The 17405-nt window shown below is 40.6% G+C and overlaps 1 protein-coding gene across 2 annotated transcripts in view; it reads right to left on the bottom strand.

The window, feature by feature from the left end:
* Positions 1–8785: 8785 nt before the first annotated feature.
* Positions 8786–17405, bottom strand: part of TDRP (testis development related protein) — a 31188-nt gene continuing 22568 nt past the window's right edge. For both annotated transcript variants that reach the window (XM_081857511.1, XM_081857510.1), the window contains exons 3-4: positions 12728–12831; positions 8786–11937 (exon numbers count right to left, since the gene is read on the bottom strand). In XM_081857511.1, the coding sequence (XP_081713637.1) occupies positions 11592–11937; positions 12728–12831 (450 nt within the window). In that variant the 3' untranslated portion in view covers positions 8786–11591. The remainder of the gene's footprint in view (positions 11938–12727; positions 12832–17405) is intronic.

The following is a 17405-nucleotide window of genomic DNA, read 5'->3' as shown; positions in this document are numbered from 1 at the left end:
TTTTCTTCAAGCATGAATGCTTAAAAATGCATCTATCATCATATTGGCTTATTGTGGCTATTGGATCTACAGGAAAGTGGCTGAGTTGGCCATGTGATAACAATCCTCTGCATCTTGATAATTGCATGTCACATTCACTTGTGAGATGTCCCTGTTATCCCCATATGAGGAGTGGAAGGAGAGTGGCTTCCCTAAGAGCTCAAACAAGTCTTTGCCTTTTTAATAAATAGCCAAAGGAGAAGTAGTTTTAGAATGGAGAAGCAACAGGCAGGGGAAGGTTTAATCTATCTCTCCAACCCCAAACCCCTGGCTGCTTCTCTAGTTAGATTCCCCATTTTTCCACAACAATCTTTTCTTAGAATATTTAGATGCTTGCTATATGCATTTGTGTAGTTAGACCCTATGAGTGCCCCCTCTTCTACTAGCATACAGCTAGGGCTGACATACGTCTTGATTTTCCAGGACATGTACTGGAACTCGCCTCTGAAAATGGCATCCTGGATTATTTTTCACAAGTGGGGCAAATGTCCTGGAAAATTGGCAACAGGAGTTAAATCATGCCAAAAATGTCTTTAAAAGCTCCAGAGCTCAAAAATACAGTAACCCTAATGCAACAATTTTTCTTGATGAATGCTGACATCTCTCAAAGGATGAAAGAAGGGGATTGACTGCTCATTAGCCCCCTCTGTCTGGCTCATTCCAGTTTCCCAGCAACTACAGTCATACTCGGCTATAGCAATGTGGAAGCAGGACTGTATGGCTGAGGGAAAAGATGGTGGAAACAAGTACATATTAACCCAAGCCTTTGGGCATCTAGCATTCTGTTGTGTGACCTACCAGTGTCTAAAGATGAGAGGGAACTACTTGTACTGTGAACCTGTTGCTTATCTCCAACATAAATGCTGCTTGCCTGATTTATGAGTTATTTTATTATTCCTGCAAGATACCTGGATTCAGGCTTTGTTTGCCCTCGGAAGGGAAAACATACCAAAGTTGGGGTTCTGCTGAGAATAAAAATAGCAACCTTCAGTTATGCCTGGAAGGTGGTGTTAGGGCTTATCTTCTGAAATGTTGTCATCTGTCCTCCGTGCTAATGGTCTTCCTATCCCCAGAGGCCACAAAGGGTGCTGCTGACTTGGATTGTGTTTGAGTTCAATTAGATTGTATTTTGGAGCAATCAGTTTCGAATGTCCTGGCCACAGTTATATGTATGTCTCCATCTTGTGAACTGCAAACAGAAGCCTGTAGGGAATGCTGGGAAGTGCTTGAAGCAGAGACAATAAAGAAACGAAGCACAGCTTGAGTTTCCCCTGTGACAGAAAAGTGATGACAGCAATTGCCTAAGCAATTTTACCATGTGTGGATTTAACTTTCCCTTATAAGAAGTGTCTTACGTTGCAGCCTGATCAGAAATAAAATATGTTTCCCCACAACCCACATTGCCCTTAGATCAGGGGTCAGCAACCTTTTTCAGCTGTGGGCCAGTCCACCGTCTCTCAGACCATGTGAGGGGCCGGACTATGTGGGGGGGGGGGGGGAATGAACGAATTCCTATGGCCCACAAATAAGCCAGAGATGCATTTTAAATAAAAGCACACATTCTACTCATGTAAAAACACCAGGTAGGCTCCACAAATAACCCAGAGATACCTTTTAAATAAAAGGACACATTCTACTCATGTAAAAACACGCTGATTCCTGGACCGTCTGTGGGCCAGATTGAGGTGATTGGGCTGCATCTGGCCCATGGGCCTTAGGTTGCCTCCCCCTGCCTCAGATCAACAAGGTGCTATACCTTAAAGTATAAAATGCAGGTCTTGTTTTCAGGCTTAAAATATGAATAATCCAAGGTGCAAACTGATTGCAAACTGGAGCAGTCAAGGGCAGTGGAAGGAGGTGGAAGTTAAATCAAAGGTAGTCTATGTGGTGCTGTCCAGATTTTGTTGAACTCCCAACTCTCATCTGTCCTAGCCAGCACTGTCCATGGTGAGGGATGATGGGAGCTGGAGTCCCAACAACATCCAGAAGCCAACAGGCTTGCTACTCCTGAGATAGAGCTAGGATAGGAAGCCTGTGCACATGACCCCCAGCATGGTTTGACAGCATCTCCATAATCAGTATCTATGGGTGGTGGGAATGGCTGTCCAACAAGATCTGGAGAATGCTCAAGTGAAGAAGCAAGCTTTAGCATGCTCTTAATCACAGCAAAGTCTTGTTTGTTTGTTTTGGCAAGGTCCTGTAAAATGGATTTTGATCAACTCCAAGTTGAGATGTGTCTAATAATGGCTCTGAGGACCAATAGTTTCTCATATGTCTAGGAGAAACTACTTTGGTAGCCTAGAGTGTTGGTACTCTTTACAAAATAAAAGGACATTGGGGCAAAGTTTTGGCATGGCTTGAGATGACTGGAGAGAAGGCAAGCCTGGACAACAAAGTGTACACTTGACTGTTTGCAGCCTCTTGATACGCATTTATTTATGGCACATCCCCTCCTTTATGTGGAATGTTGAAGACATGGGAACAAAAGCCTACATCATTGCATCTGTGTTTCTGCTGTTGAGTTGGTGGCCACATTTACAAGTCATAATCAGAAGCCTTGCTTCCTGTTACATCCGGACCTGGGATCATAGGTTTTCCTCTGAAATGAGCCACAAATGCTAGCCACCTTTTTAAACCATGGTTGGTTTACGGAGTATGGCTTATTGGGAAGCAAGAAACCATGATCCCTAGTTTGGTTGTAACTAGAAGCAAAGCTTAACTGCGTCTTCCTGGTTTGTTTCTCTTGATTGTTCCAGGGCAGGAGCATAGTAGGAGTGATCAGGTAGCATGTATCACTCAAAAAGTAATGTGCAAGCTAAGAACCATGGTTTATCATGATGTATGAATGTGGTCATGTTGTGTCTCTGAGTCTATATAAATCTAACCTCTGGTGCATCTGGTGCAGTATTGTTTCTTGAGACTGGCTGTGGTTTCTATATGGCAGACAGTTTTGAACCTTACAGTATACATAATATGCATGCAAACTCTGCTAGGTCTATCACAAAGCTGTGGGCCTTCCAATAGCAGGGATGATACTCATTTTTCTAGCAAATGAAGTCAGCTAGTCTGTACCATCTGTAGAAGCTGTGGTTGAAAGACTGGGGTGGAGAAGGGTAGAAACTGGAGCGATTTTTTTCCACAGTAAAGATATTAATGCACCCTTCTTAGGTTGTTTTTTTCTTCTTTTAAAGGTCTTCAGAGGTGTGCCCTCTGGACCTGGTACAATGAAGGCATGAGTGAACAGAGTTGGATGACTCATGTGCACATGACTTCCAGCAATTGTGCCAAAGTTCCTGCAGCAATAATGTCCATTTCCTACCATGGTTGGTAAGAGAAAGAAGCAAAGAGATGCTCTTCCAGTGGCCTTGGAATAACCAGAGGACTGTGTGGGAGTAATTAACACTTAAAAGTTGGGCTTGAACTGCTCTGGTAGGATGTTGTAGTTGCTCAGATCACAGTCAGTTAATGTTGGAGAATTTCCATCATTTCCAATGGGATTTCCCTACACTGAGAAGGGAAGATGCTGAAACCTCTCTTCCAGCCTGAGTTTTTATTTTCTTTTAAAGCCCCTCTTATTCACATGGGGATTAATTCCAGTCTTGGGACCACCCACAGGAGACAATATTTTTTACATCATTTTTTATTTTTTATTACATTTATTTTTTACTACATTTGTATACTACCTTTATAGTCCAAGGATCTCAAGATGGCATACATAGTGTACAAGGTGGTGTAAACTACTTTAAAATAGCAGTTTGGGTAAGGAGGGGGATTTGAGCACCTTCCTATCAGCGTCTAACACTCTTTAAATAGCAGCCCAAGCCTACGTCATCTCCTTTATAGAGATTCTCTGGCAGACCAGATTCTGATGTATGAGCCAATGGCTCCAGATTAACCTAGCTGTGAAATGTGTTCCACTGATTTCAGTGGGTCCCAATATATCATATCTTTGAAATCAGTGGGAGCCATTCACATCAATTGGACTTAAGTTCAGTTAACAGGGTTGACTCTTTAAGTCATGTGAGTGGAATGACTTCTTATGTGGAATGACTTCTCCCGAACATTCTGCCCCCCCAAATTTGCCCTTGGCGGTGAAGGAAACTCTGGAGCATATTTGCTCTCTCTGTGTGTAGGCACATGTGTGGTGGCATAGGAGAGGAAGTCCCACTGCACAAACAGAAGTCGTTCCACTCACACAATGACTTACTTGGAGCCAACCCACTGTCTCATTTTGGTCCTGGGAACTAGGCTTCAGAGTCTTTTCCTGAATACCCCCGTGCTGCAGGAGTCAAACGACTGGGGTTAGTTAAACAGGATGGCCTTAGTTGGGTGAAATTTCTTGTGGGCATCTGAATGAGGTGACTTCAGTCTGAAACAGAAGGCTGAGCTCAGTTGACTGCCGCCCCCCTCTAGCCTGGCATTTCTTCTCTCTCCTCTGTGAAGCCAATCAAAGTTCTCAAGGACAAACTCATAAAAAAACCCCACCAGCAAATGGAAAGGCTTTTATGTTCACCTAGAAGTGACCCTGGCTCAAGTCCCAATACACAGCTGGGAACAGTAAGAATAAAATAGTAACAGGGCATGTTTGACAATGCCACAACCTCGTCCCACGGATCTGAATAGTTTTTACATTTCTTAGGAGCGGCAGCTGATTTATTTTATATGAAATCTATTTACATTAGGAATGTTAATTACTCTGCTGTTGAGGTGGGGAAATGGAAAAAAAAAAATCTTCCATAGGGCTGTTTCGAGCTGAAGGTAATCAACCCATAGATCTTTATCAAACAATAGCTTGCTTCCTAATGGGAAGCGAAGACTGATTTGTTTTCCTTCTTGTTTACAGCTGCCATATGCTGTACTGCCAAGTCATTATCATGAGTCTGTTGTTTACCTTAAACAGAGTGTACAGCAGGCGAAAGTGAGGAGGCTCGAGGTCCTTGAGCAGCAGGGGGCGGATAAAGAAAATCGGAGATCAGTAGAAGGCCTTTGTTTAACTTTTCTTGTTGTTGTTCACAGAAAATGGGTCACAAGACAATGTTTTCTCTCTGGGTTTGTATGGTCATTTCCCTTCCCTCTGCAAACTGCCCCTGGGTACACGATCATGTAGTGAATTTCCCCAGATCTCACCAAGCTATATTCTGCTGTGGTTTTTTGTGGGGGGAAATCAGACAGCTCTAAAAAGTGCTGGTCCGATTGTTTAAACATGTTTCAAAAGGGAGTTTGCATGCAAAGGAGGGGAAAATAGGGTTGGTTATAAAATACACAGTACAAAATACCATTGTGAAATCTTTCTGGAGATCATTTAAAGAGGGTTTCTTTCTCAAGAAGCATTTTTAGGGCATTCTGGTGTCTTTTGAGATACACCGAATAGCTGAGGGCTGCAGTTTAATCCATAACGGTTGGTCAAAGAGCAGTTCAGTTTAGCAACACCCCAAGCAGAAACAAGTGTAGCACCTTTGTGATTGGCATCTTCCTGCAGTGCCAAGGAAATGTTCCTGCAAAGAAACCCGGTGGCAAAAGGCTGTGTGCATGATATACCTTTAAAGTATGCTAGAGGACATTTCCCACCTCAAATAATTATCTGTGTATTGTAGGTTGTTAAGGGTTGCTTGGAATTGGAATTCTGAGGGGTTAACTACAGTGTCCAGAACTCTTTGAGGGAAAGAATGTACTTTGAATGTGTGTATGCAGCTCTGGTTTGTAGTTTTGTGCACATGGGTACAGTAGCCAGCATTGCTTATTTTAAGGCAAATAATTTCATTATTAGTAAGTGCCTCAGTGGCTGCCACACCAGCTCTCTATCTTTGATTTTCTTGTTTTTTATAGAGTCCAGGCGATGAAGAAATTGTCAAATTGTTGCAGTCCTGTGTTTTTATTTGTCATCCTAGGTTTTCCCCCAGGCCTGTTCATGTTGACTCTTTTGGCAGGCGGGACATTATACTTTTGCAAACAATTGTAGCACCAGCTTGTCTGTTGTGGAAAATCTCTCTTTCTCAAAAAGGAAGCAGTAAAACAGGCAGGAACTGCAACATTAAGCTTTTAATTAAATATTGGAGTGGGCAGGGAGTCAACATTTTAGGTGGATTTCAGTGCTGCCCATGTTTGAGTTCGAGGCAATGGGACTTTTCCTTTCTCTCCTTCATCTGCAATCCCACGTGCACCCCAAATATTTGCTCTGGAACTTTGGGAGATGCTTGCCTTGACATAATGGATCTGTCAGCCTTTAAGGTGCCACAGATCTCTATTTGCATACATAGTCATGAAGCAGCCATCAGTCTCTGGTTTATTTTCGATATTTATGCAAACCCCCATAGTGGTGACTCCAGAGCAGGTTTCAGACAAGCTGCCCAGTAGCTATTGCATTGTACAAAAGAACAAAGTAGCCAGGGATAACATCGCAGCTCCCTGGTGGGGATTTGACTTCTAATGCTAACGGAAGCAAAACTCTTCACAATACGGCTGGCTGAGATAAATGGCCACTTGCTGCTATGTGCAAAGGGGAGGCATAACCACACTGCGCCTTGACCAGTAGTTACATAAAGATTCCCATCAAAGCCAAACAAGAAACAAATACCACCAGCAAGGTTTTCCGCCCTTCTTGAACAGAGACAGATACCACAGAAAGTTATGCAGGCCATCTTTCAGAAATGATAAATGTTTTTAATCATATTTTTTAAAGCTGTGAGCTATGTGACTTTTTAAAGTACCCTGCGCTGTAAGCAGTGTACAGCTATGGACCCCAGTATCTGTTGGATTTCTTGTACTGAACCTCTTCCTGTTCACATCATCAGAGGCTATTCTCTTATTTGTGCAATGTGAATGGGGAGAGAGTATTTTTCAGGGTGGCACCTTCTGCAGTGCTTTCGCTAGGGAGACTTTGTTCGGTGCTTTTCTTGATGTGATTTCAACATCGGACAAATACCTTCCCCCCCAGTCTTTTTAATCTTGTAAGCGGAAGAGGGTAGCGTATTTTATTGTGCCTTTACCTACCATGTCTTACAGCTATTTTCAAATTAGTGTGGTTTATTGTGTTTGTTATGTGTATCATTTTTTTCATGTAAGTGAAAGGCTGAAGGCAAAGAATAAATGTAGAAAATAAGCAGCAAGTGATCTGTAGTTTTCTTCCAAAATGCTCTGTTAAACTAATCCACATTTGCCAGAGGTGATTTAAAAGCCCATTGCTTACTCAAACACTTATGCATTGTTGCAGCTGAGTATTTGACATTGGAGTACCTAAACTATGGTAACCACAGGGGAAGTAATATCCTGGACCTTTGTTCCTTTTTCCAGATGTGGAAACTCTAGGACCATGAAACTGACTTCTATAGCTCTACTGTGAAATCAAACAAATTGACCAATGGCACTTTGAGAAGTATGGCAGTCAGATGGGCGGGCAGGATCTCAGTGACTAATACAGACAGGTTTTCCTGTCTTAAGAGAAATAGATTTAATTGAAATAATTCAACAGCTTGGTTTCAACTATTTTTTTTTTTAATTCATCTGTGAAAATACTATATTTGAAGTGAAACTAATAAAATACCAGAGAAACTGTGAGCATTGTGACTTGTTACAGCCACATAAAGCGTTTTCACCTTCATGGAGTTCAAGCCAAGATTTATGCTTATGTGCAGCGAAAAGGCAATATAAACATTTAAATCATTACATATGTGCAATCTTGGAATACAATCGTAATGGTGTCTTTAAAACCAGTGGACATAAAATCAAATGTTTACAAAGCAAAGAAGGATATATGCCTTTTTTTAAAAAGGGAATGTCCACAAACATCTACATCGTGGATATTTTAAAAGAATTGAAAGAATAAAAATTTGCCCAACACATAAAATACCACAAAAGAGTAATCTCATTTCAAACAAATAATCCTACAAAAGCACAACCATAAATTACATTAAAATTTAACCACTGCCCTTAAAATTAAAGAATGATGCTTTAGGAAAATATGAGCATGATCCAGCCAAACTGAAGGACACTTGCATCTCACTGATTTCAATGAGAGAGAAACACATTAAATAGCATGGAAATCAATGAGGTATGAAAGTGCAGAACTTTTGTTGGATTGTGTCCCATTTTTACAAATATCTCCCCTAGCTTAAAAATCAGATGATACTTTATGTATCTCAGATTCCCGCTTGAGGCCTGATCCTGTGGGCCTGCCACCCACTCCAGAGCACACAGACCAAGAAGGAAACATCTCCCCTCACATCAGTGCTTGGGACAGGATCAAGCTCAGCAGCAGGCTGCTAGTGCTTCCTTCAGAGCTCCTGCTGTTCTTGGCAGCATAGGTTGTGGTGGGAAGGTAGAAAAGCAGGGCTAGGCACGCCTTGTAGTGTGCTGGCCTTGTAGAAGCTAAAGCAAAGGCTTGCCTGTCATGTGACTGAGAGGAGCAACGGGAACTGTTTTCTGAGAAGTGGGTCAGAATCTGTGCATAAGCTCGCACTGCGTCAGCACAAATGAGACTATTTAACAGCTTAAGCCAACACACAGGATCTAGAGTGATGGATGTTTCTTTGTCTTCATTGGTATCTAAATGCAGCACAAATGTGTGAACATTTCTTTCACGTGGAATCAAGCCGTAGCATCACAAACATGTCATCAAGGTAAAGTACAGGCACTTGACAGTATAATGTGCAAGGCATAACCCCTACCTATCACAGTTTAAGGAAGTTTCCACAGGTGGTGAACACTGAGCTTCTAACCACCTTTGCCCCATCGTTCCTGGGTTTTTTCCCCAAGACAGAGCTCAGTGCCAACATCCCACAATTCAGCTCCTGCTGTATGAAGGCCCTCCAAAGGACTGTAAACTATAGAAATCTTTGCATAAAGAAAATGGCTATATTCTGCAATTATATCTAAGACATAAAATTCAGAACATGGTCTAGCCAAAGTTAAGCAGTATTAAGTCTTACTTATTTCTATGTGTGAAAGTTAAACATGCATTTCATTTTTCCATTCAACCGAATGAGACTTACAAGCGTCAGCTTTGACTGGTTTGCATCCTCTGCTTTTAACTTGCCTAAACAAATCTGCATTTTTCAATACAGGTTCAGTTGTGTGACAGCTGAAAATCCCAACCCTACAAAGCACAATATTGTATTGCCATAGCAAGCGGGTACAGTTTGGTGTTGGAAAGGATACAAGCTTTTTGTGGCCTCCTGCCAAAATAGCACAAATGCTATTGGCTTCAAATACATTTCCGGGGGGGGGGGGGGGAGCAAGAAGAGTTGGACTAATAGTGCAATTCCAAGCTGCAGGCTACTTAAACAGAACAGGAGGACAGCTCTTGTTCCACAAGCACTCTCTAGCTGTGACAGACAAGTCCACAGAATCCTGCAACCTGCACAAGAGTACTGTAAAATCTTTGGGTTGTATCCACCAGTGACAGAAACTTTCACTGGGTGACAACTTTTTATGTGGAATGGGCTATTAAATTATGAAAACATAAAATGGATAGTCTGCATAGTTATAAAACATTTCATTTTGTTTAAAAATTGCTGATCTCACTGGAAGCAAGTCTTGAATTTTTTAAAGGTGTCCATATTGCTGAATAAGGTACAAGCTGTGGTACATAGGCTCAGCATCAGTATCAAGTAAAGATTCATAATTTGGGACAAATAGTTAAGTCTAGCATCTTGGATTGATATTCGTTTTACAGAGTATTAAACAAGTGTCCACAAGGAACAAGGAAGTAATTAAAAGGTGTGAGCATTTATGGTGCAGTATTATAGAACAAGGCACTTTTAACATGTTTTTTTCATATTCAGATCAGTAATAGTGGCAGCTAGACAAACAGATGGCTCTCTGGTGACTCCTGTCTACTATTTTTCCTCTTTTACTGACAATTTGCTACTTTCATCCAAGTACAGTCAGGGTTAAGACTTCCTTTTGCAAGAACTGAAGAATTGGGCAAAATCATTCTGAGCCAGTTAGATCTCCAGCCATTGAAAAAAGTTGTACGCAGAGCCAAGTCATATGAAATGAAAGTTGTGGTGCTCGGTTATTCTGACCATTAACAATTTGTCTTCAATGCAGCAAAGATTATCTTGTATCATATAGCTAAATGTTAGAATTTGGCTATCACAGATGCAAAAATGGCACACATGTAACATATATGTGTATATCTTATGTTATGATTGAAAGGAGATGTTAAATTGATGTATTGGACTTCCTCTGTCACAGTGGTGCAAGTACACTGAATTACAGTGTGTTTATGTCACTCCAATCTCATAAATTGGACAATTTTAAATAAAATGGATAGGTAAAAGTACTCGGGGGGGGGGAGGTGAGATACCCTAAACTTTACCTACGGTACATTTCCAACTTCCCATGTGCACTATAATGCATAGCTCTTTGTTATTAATAATAAAGTAGCAGCAACCAGTAAGACTAAACCTCACAACAGCAAATACACATACTTAAATAACCCTTGTACATAGCAGAGACAGAGCATTAACTACTGTCATTCTGTAAATGCCAAGAGAACATCAAACACGTCCTGCAAAAGAGCAACATGGAGTCATAGTTTGAGGGAATGGGGACAGAAGGAAAAAAGCAATAATAACCCTTCAAACAGATAGTTTTCTGACAATTGGGCCTGATTCCTACATTTCCTAAATGATATAGTAGATGCTGACAACACTCATAGTCATAAGGGTAGGCTCCCTACTGCATTGGTAATGCACACAGAGACCCATTTCAGACTGTACTAGTATAGAAAGTACCTGTGTGACCTAGGTTATTGAGGCGATGGGCCCTTTTGTATGTTGTTACTGCAATGTGAAGCCCAAGCATATAAAAGCTACTTTTGTTGCCTGCTACAGCACTTAGGAAATTCATAAATCAGATCTTAGCGGTCACCTCATTCATCTGTGGTTATGTGGTTTGGGATGATTGCAAACCTGTTTTAGCCGTATTATTGATTAATCAACATAATACATGGAAGCCTGAAATTCATCAGCGAATATTTTGTAACGGAAGAAGAAACACGTACGTGTGGGTTTCTTACAAGTCATGTGCAATTCAGGACTTTAGGGGAAATGCAGGATCTTTGACGTTCCAGCCTGAGAATCATGTGTTCATGTTCAGGACAATGAAAGCAATGTATCAAGCTGAAACAATGCAGTGTCAAACGGCAAACAGCACTTTTACACAACAGGGTCAGCATTCAAAATATAGATCTTTGATGTCTGAAAACTAGGAAAGAGAGAACTTCAAACTAGAGAAGTTCTTATGTAAGGCAGTCAAATATTCAACCAGTGTATACATTCATTAAATTGTGGGGGTTTTGTTTTGTTTTTTAAAAAAGCGAGCCAAGGTGCTATAGAATATGTGTGAAATATAGGCACAAAGTAGGTGCTCGACTTCATTCAATATGGAAAATGGAAGAACTAAGAAACTTAGGATAAGGTGAGCAGATGGTTGGACAATTTGAATACTCTTCTGTAAAGGTGCAATATTAAGCAGTTTTGATTTTGGTTTGAAGATATACATAACCATGTCGCTTATTATCACTTATAGAACATTTCACATTTTGTATGTCATTCTAGTTCTTCCCAGTTATCAGTAAGGTTGCCTTTGCTTTGTCGCCTTATGCTAACCAACCTTCCAGCTGATCTGATGCTCCATCTTGAGCTATTTCCTGAGCTTGCCAGGTTGGTGTATTTTGTGGAGCCTTTGGTTTCGTCTTCCCAACCTGACCAAGATGGATAGTCACTCAGAGTACTTCCAGCGTCGCTGAGGTTATCACTGGCAGGGATCTGTGGTGGCTCCCATCCTTCAATTTCGTCTGGCTTCCTGGACTGGATGTTCTGTTTTATCACCAAACTGTCCCAAAATCCACCTTTCTTTTCGGATTTCACATCCTCTTTTAATTTTAAGCTTGTTCTAGGGAACAATAAAAAATTGTTCTTATTGGAACACATTTTGGGGGAAGAAAGTTTGACATATTTACTTTTAAGACAGAGGAAGACCAGAACAATTTTGTCGTTATCCTTGTATAACTGATCAAGTCTCACTAGAAATGTATTTTTATTTAAACGTTTTACATTTCTACTCTAGAAAAATGGCTAAACAGAGAATAAAATAATACAGAATTTATCAGAACGGAATACATTATTATGTATTAAACTTGTATCCTACCCTTTTTCCCTAATAAGAGAAGCTGTAGATTCCTATGTGCAACCAGCATAAGTCTCACAAGGAATAGTGTTGATGATCTGTGTGTGAAAGGTAAGGTAGGCAATGCTCATGTGTCTGTCATTTTGGGTTTATCTGCTCCTCTATTTGATACTATAATGAGCATATTGTTTCAATTGAAACTTACAGAATTTGCATCAGATGGTTGAAAGACAAAGACTGACTTGTGCTGATGGCCCTCAAAGAAGATTATGTACTTTGCTTCCACCCAACTGTCTTTAAAAAATCCCACTGCACTTCAGTAGATTGTCTACAATAACTGCTTTTTCTTCCCCATGTGGATCCTTAACTTAAACAGAATCTTGCAAGCTGAAAAATAATATAAATGTGACGTAAGAACTGTCTTGCCTTCTAAACTTTAAATTGTTTTTTTATCTGATTATCTTGATTCTAGCCTTAACACCTGTAGCAGCCTTGGTACTTGCATTATTTACTCCATGTTTATTTTATATCACTTCCCACTCCCCTATATACATACCCTTTAGATTTTGGAGATTTACATCCTGTTAGTAACTGTTCTTCATCATCCTTATTAAATATGGATGTTACTTCCTTCCAACCTCGAAAACCTGCTCCTTGAACCTAAAAATGATAGTTTTACAAATTAATTTAATGTATGCAAAATATAAGGTAGGTAAAGGTAAAATTTAATGTATGCAAAATATAAGGTAGGTAAAGGACCCCAGGACAGTTAAGTCCAGTCAAAGACAACTATGGGGTGCGGTGCTCATCTCACCTCAGGCTGAGGGAGCCGGCGTTTGTCTGCAGACAGCTTTCTGGGTTATGTGGCCAACATGACTAAACCGCTTCTGTCACAATGGAACACCGTGACGGAAGCCAGAGCGCATGGAAATGCCATTTACAAAATACAACACCGCTGTAGAAAATGGCACATTAAACCATAGTTAAAAATAAATTATGGTTTAATGCATACGTACAGTATACTAGTACGTGCTGCTGAAAAGTTTTTGCTTCGTTCCTCCCACAATCTTGGCAGAACAGTAATGTCAGCATGTTAGATCTCTAAAGTAACTTTGCATTAAAACTGAAAAACTGCCAAACATGAACCATCATTAGGATTCCTGCTCTCAAAGGGGATTTTCGTCTATTTTCTCTGCTCCACCAATTGTGACCCAGGGAGAATGCAAGAGAGCTTTGACTACTAGCTCAAATGATGGGACTTTGAAATGTTAAATATGCGTGTTTAAGTCTCCAACACTAATCAGGAGTTAGCTATGAATAATTTTGATTCATTTCTTTGCCTTAAAGAATTATGTCTTCATTTTGATCCATAAAGTGGATATTTAAATGCATGGTTCCAAAATCCACATTAGGTTAATACATGTATCAGACCAACCAAAATGTCACAGAATAATGTAGAAGTTTGTGAGTTCTTGATAACTCTTTATCGGGATAGCTGGCAAAATAAAGCAGGGAAGGGGAGGGAGAAAACCTCTGGTGTTGAAAGCATGGAGGCTGCATTTAGTTGCAATCTTAAAATGGAAGGTGGGAGGTAGGAGACATTTAAATTAGGCTCTCCTAGTTGGTATGTAGGTTTCAGGTTGCTCCTATGACTGCTGGAATGAAGAAATTACATCAGCTGCTCCTCCATTTTTTAAAGTAAAAAAAATAAAAACCCACCTGTTAACCAAATGTTTAAAAGTTTCTTACTGGGTTAAAGCCTATTGCCACTCATTTGCTAATCTGTTCACCGATATTATCAGGTTGAAAGTGTTGTTATAAAAGAAGGCTATAGAATGCTGCCTACTGTAATGAAACCAAGGAATTCTCAATTGTCTTTAGAGCTGATCACCTTTGCTGATAAGAGTACTCGCTTGAGGTAGTGGAAATTACCAGATTATTTTACAATAAGAAAGCTTTTACAGTGGGATAGGTTCCTTTTTTGTTTGGTCTAGAAGACAGTATGACAGAGGAGCCTGAGAGAATAGCCATTCCAGATTCCCAGCTTTCTTTTTTTTTATTTTTAAAGGAAGTCTCTAGCCCTTGTAGAACCCAAGGTGCAAAGCAAAATGGGCCTAACCTGTTGTTGAGTTTTGAGAGAAATCAGCTGGCTCCCACATTTCAGTCTTTATAGCCAATGAATAGTCACAGCAATCACTGATATTTGGAGAAATATTGCGACACATTTCAAAAATGCTACTACCCTGTATGGAGCACTGATTATGGCTGGAGTATGAAAGCATCTTTTCACCGTACATGGCTTACCTTGCAATACAGCCTCCTAGAGTATTTCATATAAAACAAGGCCAGCTAGGGCTCTTGATGCGTGCCTTAAATTAACTACAGAATCCATTCTAGCTATTCTGCAATCCATTTCATGCAGTGGCATGAATTTTCTGGAGGGGAACCACTTTGTTCTGTTCACCCCTATTTGGCTGATGACATAAAACATCAAATTTGTTGCCTTTACGGCTAAGATTACTGAATGCACACTGAAATTCACCTCAAGTTTGGTTGCCTTCTACACTGAGGCAAATGGGGTATACCAAGAGGTTCCTCTGCTGTGAACTATTAACAGGAAGCAACCAATTGGGTGTGCAACCAAACCGTTTGTGTGGTATGCTGCTGTGCAGGATTTAAGTAGCTCCATTCTACCAGCATGCTTTGTCCATTAAGTACACTCAGTCTTTATTGGTCTGCTTAGCTGGGGGGGGGGGCGTGTTCTAAAGATATTTTGTACTTCCGCAAACCTCAAGATTCCCCCATGCTTGCTGATACCTTACTCGAGCATATAGGTTGTGCTGTTTTAAACATGTTGCCATGTGGAGTGCTCCTTCTACTGTTCCAAGTCAGCCGTCCATACTCCCATTCCACTCTCCTGACACCTGTCCTTGCCAAAGGGTCAACATCCATGGCCACTTTTAGGAACTGCTGAGCACTGCCCCATGAAATGAGCCATGTAACTGCAGCCTCTCAAGTAGGAACTTTCCAGTTCTGGTCTGGCTCTACCTGCTCAGGTTGGCCATTGTCTCCTGCAGGCTAGGAAGGTTTATAAAGAACTACCCCCCCCCAAGCTGGGCTTTGCTTAGAGCAACAAGGCTTTCATGAACTCTATCTGGTCTTGCATTTCTGTTCTTGCTCCTTCATTCTGGCTCTAAGCTTGTTCTCCAGCCCTTCCTCCTAGTTGCCTTGAGATCCTGATTGTCCTTTGGTCCTGGCTCCTAGTTCTCAGCTTCTGAGTCTCTTCAGACTGCTGCTCATGGCCCATTCAAAAACTGTTCACCAACCTTTGGAGGGCTATTGAACACATTTGAAATTTCCTGAGAGTGGTGTCAAATGCCAGTTGCATAATTGCTGCCATGGGATTGTGGCATAACACATAATAGCTGCACATCTAAAAGAGCAGAGAAAGAGACAGGGCCACAAAAATGGTACTTGCATGCCCTACCACCATCAATGGGAGAAAGGAACAACTGCACTTGCTCACAGAGAGAAGCTATTTGCACCTACCCTCTGTCCAGAATGGGGAAGGAAAGGTGCACATCCAATCCTGGAATTCAATGAAATGTGGATATGTTTAAGGAATAGGGATACAGTGTAGGAGATACCAAGCCAGTGTAAACGGGAACTGAGTAGGAAGAGCAAATAATATCCCATGAATTGTAGATTTCTAAGGGAATACTTAAAGAATATGTGGGTGCTATTTAAGGAATTAACACGCACTCTCACGGGTACTATTCTGGTGTCCCCTAGAGTACACTATGGGAGCCTTTTAAAATCCAAAAGGAAAACTTAATTTAAATTGACTTATTTCCCCTGAAGGTTCAAATAATTCAATGCTACACTATATAATTTCAGCCTTATGAAGCAATATCATCATTACTATTACTAGTAGTAGCAGAAGTAGTAGATGAGCAAGTATAATACATTATATTGTTTTCATGACTGATCTTTGACAAGTGTGCTTGAACTGATTGTGTAGTGAAAGTCTAACTGAAGATTCTTGAGAGGCCATTTTGTCTTCTTATTTTTCAACTTCACACAGCTTCTTGGAGCAGGTTTCTACACTTTCAGTAGCCAACTTCCCAGCTCCCCAAAATAATCTTCTGCCATCAAGTAATTGTAATTTAATGAGCACAGCTTGTGAAACAAGAAATATGAACAGCTATGTGTCACTGTTAAAGGAAAACAGACGAGGATGACAATTTTGATTCTACTTGTATCAGCAGTGAAATCAAGAGGCCCTGAATCATAAGGTACATCAGCTAAAAAAAAAAAAAAAATCCAAATGCGCTGCTCAAGTTATAACATGTGCATGACAAACCTTCCCTGGAAGCATTTTGTTCGAGATAGGAGAGGGAAACAGAGGTGACTGTCATTTGGAAGGAAAAGATCCCACACAAACAATGCAGTGAATCAAATAGTAAGATTGGGGAATATTGTGAAATGAAGAATATCAAATACAGGTCATTAATATTAGGAATGTTACAGAAGAACATTTCAGAATAGAACTGTTGTATCTCCAAAGAAATAGGGTTGCAGTGCGATCAGGGCCATCTTAAGCATATCCGGCGCCGTGGTGCAAAGATCCCTCCAGTGGCGGCGCCCCCCCCCATTTTCCAGAGTTGTTAACCTTTTTTAAGGGGAGGACCCCAAAGTTGTTGACTTTTAAAGGAAAGGTTCCCCAGAGCTGTTTACCTTTTTTTTTAGGGAGCTGACACCACACTTACACATTATCTCTAACAACAAGCCCTTAGAACAAAATAAAATGAAAAGGCAAAAGAAAATCTAATGAAGTCCTCAATTCCAAAGCAAGACTCATTCAAGACTCATAAGTTCTTCTAATTCATCCTCATGATTCAGATCACCACATATCAAAAAGTTAAAGCAATCACCAGTTTGTTCTTTAAATAAATTGATAAAGACACAGAGAATGAAGTTATCAGCAAATTTGTGTTTAAGTACAAAGCTGACGTTTTCAAATATTGTGGGGGGTGGGTGTAAAGCAGTGACATCCTGAACCTAAAAAGGACCCAAAACTTGGGTCACAAAGGCTGCAGCCCTAACTGCACTTACCTGCTGAATCTAATAGGACCTTAAAACCCACACCCACCTTTCAAGGAATTTTTGTTGGTGTTTGTTTGTTTTTAACCACTAACTGCATGGAGAACATGCTCTCAAGTCCATCCTTATCT

The sequence above is a fragment of the Podarcis erhardii genome (assembly GCF_964252035.2).
Source record: "Podarcis erhardii genome assembly, chromosome: 3".
Taxonomy (NCBI): domain Eukaryota; kingdom Metazoa; phylum Chordata; class Lepidosauria; order Squamata; family Lacertidae; genus Podarcis; species Podarcis erhardii.
The sequence above is the reverse complement of the archived record's forward strand: the minus strand, read 5'-3'. Positions and strand labels throughout refer to the sequence as shown.